This window comes from Euprymna scolopes, chromosome 18 (genome assembly GCF_053919585.1).
Source record: "Euprymna scolopes isolate OS-2025 chromosome 18, ASM5391958v1, whole genome shotgun sequence".
In the NCBI taxonomy this organism is placed as follows: Eukaryota; Metazoa; Mollusca; class Cephalopoda; order Sepiida; family Sepiolidae; genus Euprymna; species Euprymna scolopes.
Window position 1 is genome coordinate 13,912,111 of NC_136499.1, and position 6,000 is coordinate 13,918,110.

General features: G+C 31.7%; 1 protein-coding gene across 1 annotated transcript in view; it reads right to left on the reverse strand.

Moving 5' to 3' along the window:
- Window positions 1–6,000, reverse strand: part of LOC145297500 (protein Wnt-5b-like) — a 533,122-nt gene that overhangs the window by 256,694 nt on the left and 270,428 nt on the right. The window contains exon 2 of the mRNA XM_080143397.1: window positions 1,220–1,470. Coding sequence (XP_079999523.1) covers window positions 1,220–1,470 — 251 coding nt within the window. The remainder of the gene's footprint in view (window positions 1–1,219; window positions 1,471–6,000) is intronic.

Below are 6,000 nucleotides of genomic sequence, written 5' to 3' on the forward strand. Positions count from 1 at the left end.
TGAATTTGGTTTAACTAGTAAAAATAGAGGCTGCGGATCAAAATTGAAATAAAAATTGAACTTGGCACGCGTCTAAGTCGTCTACCTTAATTACTTCTGCGCATGCGCATGCATTTATACGTTAAAGTTGCTTAATTTAAACCGTTTTCTTATCCATCTGTCGATAGCTCGGTAACGATTAAAGTTGAAGCGCTAAATTATTTAGTTTTGAATCTAGAGGTTGGCACGTAAAGTCAATGTTTTAACTTTTGAAATCATTACTATATACTGGATACAAAATAGTGCCAACACACTTAAATGTCTTGGGTAATTCCTTTCTCACACCCAACCTGCTCATGCAAATTACCCTAGAACTGGCACGCTCTCCTGTTCCCCATAACCCTCCCACAGCCGCCACCAGACCACTGGCCTTCACTCGCACCTTTGCTTGCAACCCAACTACTATTGAAATAAATCCACCCATAATTCCCACCGGGACTCTCACACAAATTCATGTAGATGTGTAAATGTGTACACGAAAAAAAATTGAAAAAGTAAAAGAAAAGGTATAATAAAACAGAAGCTTTCTGTTGCCTTAAACAATGTCTGTTTAAATGAGAAAATGCTGCCTAAATTTACGCAATTCATATATATATATATATATATATATATATATAAGGTTGAAAATTATCAATTTGGTATATAGGTGGAAGGTTTTCTAATTGAAAAAATAATGGGACAACTTTTTTATATATAAAATATGTTTAATGTATTACGATTGGTATATACAAAGCGATTTACGTAAATTATATATATATATATATATATATATATATATATATAGAGAGAGAGAGAGAGAGAGAGAGAGAGAGAAAGAGAGAGAGAGAGAGAAAGAATAAATGACAAAAAACTATATTCCAAAATTCATAATGTTGACGATTTGATTATTTATTATTTTAATTCAGTTGACTTTTACAATTCTTGACAGTATCTGTTTCGTAGCGCAAAACCAATCACTTAATTATTATATCAATCTGTGAATCTATTATGCCCTTAAATCATCAGAAGAAATAGAAACAATCAATCCATCAAAAGGAAGTGCGATTTGACATGACATAAATTAAAGGAATAATATATATATATATATATATATATATATATATATATATATAAAGAGCAGTATGCCTGGTAAAGTAATACTCTATTCAAATAGACATATAAAGGACTGGTTCACACTTACCTAATTCCATAACGGGTCCAAATACTGATTCGTCATTCACAGTACTACAATTCCACCGACGATTTCGAAATTGATATTGACATTCTCTGATCCCCAGTTGGGCCCCACGCCCGACGCTGGGCATGTGATCATAAAAGAGTTGACAGATTCGAATTTGACCGGGAGAGAGACCCTTCAAGGCGACACACATGGGTTGCGCTCCAACCATATACATTTTCTGCCATACTTCCACACGTTGCAAGCCAAGATTCCTGAAAACAATCGAAAAGATATCAACTTAATTTGTGTGCAACATGAACACAAATATTATATAATTAATATGCAAACATGAACATAAACATTAACACACAACATGATATAACAAGTTTACATCTACATAACACACACACTAGCAGGCACACCCACAGATGCCAAGGAATGAATTCACCTTCGTTGCTGTTTACTCATAATCCTTGTATTACGGTGTTTAATCTTATTGAATAATATTCAATAATTGTCAATTGGCAAGGTATAAATAAATCCAAACAAAATGAAATGTATAACATCGCCTTTTCTTTTTATAATGTTTGACATGAACTCGGGTTTCAAAATCTTTTTAAAAATTCCTATAACTACTGACATTTTAGCTTTTTTTTTGTGAAAAAGCTGCTCAAATCCCCACTTGGACCCAATAAAACTAACGATTCTTACTTTGAGGAAGCCCCCTATTTTGACAGTATTCAAAGACTGACCTTAACTATTGATCTGAAATGAAAGACTTAGACCAGATTCGTAGCAGAAATCACCAGAAAAAGTGGTAAGATCTCTCACGCGCCCCAAAGAGCAACTCATTCCTGACGCAATCCTAAACCCGTAGAAAAGACAAATACATCTTAAGATGAAGTCCTGTTTCCACACTTGTGGAAAAAATCTTAAAAATACAATTTCCTGCCTTGATAGAGTATAAAACCGTTTCCGAAATTTAGTGGACGAAAACTTTTTGCATCCCTACTTCATCTTTTTCTCAAAAGAGATGCTGCAAATCTGTATCCGCTCTATCGTTACTGTAGGTGCTCAACTCGGATTCAATTTACGGTAAACGTTCGTAGCAAATACTCGTCTAGCTACAACAAGTATCATCAATTTCTCTCAGTCTCTGTCTGTGCCTAAAACCTTTCATAGAAACTCTTATCTATGGAGCACAATGCCATGGGGCAACTTCCCAGCAGGCTATAGCATGGTCGTTTTCAATTCTAATGTAAAGAAGTCCTTGTTGAGCCGTCTTGTTATATAATTCAGCTATATCCAAGTTCTACCTTTACTGATCATCGCGGTGTTGTCTCCCCGTCTATCTAACACTTATTCACTCTTATCGTAGCCTTGATAAACGGTGACCCCCTAATAAATAAAAACAAAAAAAACTTGGAAAGTATCTAATGTCACCTTCATTTCAAGAGCCAGTGTGGCGGAAGGGGATAAAGTATATTGCGTATGCGGTATAAATAAAATAAAAATAAAAAATAATACATATGCCGCTCCCCATTTTGGCGTACCAAATTGGTCAAAGGGAAAATCATTGTACATTCGTATGATTAATTTCAAAACAAGTATCGAAAAACAAAAACAAATAACATATATAAAACGCGATACATTCCAGCAGTCGTGCGAGATAGCCTAATGGTAGAGGTTTACGCTTCTGTCCATGGGGTACCGATTTCGAATCTCGCTAGATTAAACAATTCTGATGAGTCATAGACGAGGAAATACGTGTTGCTGGATATATATATATATATATATATATATATATATATATATATATATATATATATATATATATATATATCCAGCAACACGTATTTATATATATATTAAAAACAATATATATGCAACCCCATTTGGAGGTACCAAATTGGTTAAAGGGAAAATTATTCCCAAATCGCATTTAGATAAAAATGTACTTTCCTATAATTAGACGACGAAACACGTGTCTTTGGATAATTATATTTCTAAGATAATATGTGTGTGTGTACTTGGTTATATTTTGGAAAAAAAGAATTGCAGCAAAAAGGAAAACAATTCAAAATAAGAGGGTAATATTTGTCTCTTTTTCTTTTCCGTTTTTGTTTCTTTGGCGTCTAAAATACTAATTGGACACATTTTTTAATTGAATCATTTGAAATTTAAGGTTTTTAAAAAACGAGATTTGCACGAGATGTTGTAATGTATGTGTATGTTTCCACTTCCGGTTCTAAACACATGAGATAGATCGGCTGAAGAGAGCTTGGTATGGGAACCTGAAACGGTTTCCTATTATCGTGTTTGAAACCGACGGTACTGATGACTAATCTCGTCTAAGCGTTCTGGATATATATATATATATATATATATATATATATATATATATATATATATATATACACACAGACACACACACACACACATATATATATATATATCTTTAGTAAAAATGGTAATTAGTAAAATCCTGAAGAAACGAAACTTTATATATATATATATATATATATATGTATATATATATATATATATATATATAGATAAGTCCTCGCGCGAAAGAGTAGGACACAAAATGTTTTAAATAATAATAATAATAATAATAATAATAATAATAATAATAATAATAATAATAATAATAATAACAAAGACTTTCGCTGGCGAGGACTACTATTGAGCGTAACCAGTCCTTTTGAAAATTTAATCTCTATTTTTCTCGTTATCTACTGAATATTTTTAATGAAACCTATATGAAATATGTTCCTTGTAAATTGTAAAGATTTTCTATTCTGAAAGGTTTAATCTCAAAAAGTTATTTTAAAGTGTTTGTTAAAAGAATTCAGATTTTCTCATTATTCAGACATGTATGAAAAAGAGGAAGTTGCAAAACAGAGTTGTGGTGTGAGGAGAAATACAAATTGAAACAGAGAGAATATTAAGACCTGTAATAATACAAAGAAGGGTTGCAAAAATGAGTTGTGGTGTGAGGAGAAATACAAACTGAATTAGAGAGAAGGGTTTTTAATAAATACATGCAAAACTACGTTCATTTTTTTTTAATCCAAATTAATAGATAAAATATAATATAATCTTAAAAAGATACGATACAAGTAAGAAAAGCATTGCATCCAAGGCATGAAAATTGTTAAACAAAATGTTTTTACTACAGGCTTTTAAAATAAAGATACAAGATGCAATTTGAAATTTATTTATCTTCAAAGTGCACTTTTATACATTTTACAAAGTAAGGTATTACATTTTTATCCCTTACTTTGTAAAATTTATAAAAGTGAACTTTCCTATTCTATGAACTCTTTGCATTTAAACTTTTATTTTGCATTTTTGACTAGTTTTGATATAACGCTGATTCAATTTCTATAAGTCCCAGCTATAATAGTCATTTGCTAATATCTTTCCTCTGATGAGAAGAATGCATTTCTTTGAAACTCCATAGCTAATTTTAACCGTTTTTAATATTTTTTATTTGACTATTCCACTAACAATAAATTAATGTAAAGTATAATTTACAGTAAGTCTTAAATTGCGTTCTGTTGTCGCTTTCTCGCTCGCTTTCTCTCTCTCTCTCTCTCTCTCTCTCTCTCTCTCTCTCTCTCTTTATATATATATATATATATATATATATATATATATATTATATGGGAATGATCAGTCATACTCAAGCTCAGCTTTTTCAAACCACCTTTTCTTTTTCTACAGATAAAAAGAATAATGATTTATGTGCCTATAAAAGTACATGCATTTGCTTTGCACACGTGCATGTCTGTGCATATACACTTACGTCTATAATTAACTATATATATATATATATATATATATATATATATATATATATATATATATATATATATATATATATATAATTTGTACGTATTTTATGAGTCCCGCCCTTTCAGATGAACTTAATACTTCTCTCCTTAAAAACATTGACCCCCTCGGATCATTTAGGGGTCAAAGGCGAAGAGTCGTAAGCGTCTTTTATGGAAGGAAGAGCGTTCAGCCGTCGGGTATCTTAACAAAAGTGTTGGGTCATAAATATTGGATCCTTTTGTCTACTCGCCCAGACAATAACAATGGGGCTTTCTTTTAGTTCGACGACTTTCGAGGACCCCAGTCTGAATTTCAACCTCACTGAACTGCCTCAACACCCCACACCACTGCAAGTCATCAACCAATCACTATGCCACCCACCCTGACCACGACTATAACCATCTTACTTAGCAGACCCAAGCATATACACTGTCAATTTCCTCTCATTGAGTTTCAACGTTCATATTATTATAGTTAAAATACAGTCGAATAAGAGGTGAGCGATTGCTGCAGTTGTTACTGTTTATATTTTTATTAGTTTTTTTGCCATAGAATGTGCTCGATGTCCGAATATATATATATATATATATATATATATATATATATATATATATATATATATATATATATATATATATATATATACTAGCAAAAGTACCCATCGTTAACTGGGTTCAAAAACAGCCTACAGAAAATGGACTCTGATTTATGAAAGTATGATAGGTTATGAAAAGGAAGGGTTGTAAAGAGATAGCCTCGAATTCGGGGGTATCAAAACCAAAGCAAAATATGATGAAAGTAAAAATAAAATAGATACACCCCATAATTTATTATACCATACCTGTTCACACTGAAACACTTATCACAATATTCTATGGATATATATTAAAAAAACCTAGTTAAACTTTGTGACATATTTCCATTCTATGGAGGTCAGGTGGGAACCAACACCCCATAATTTT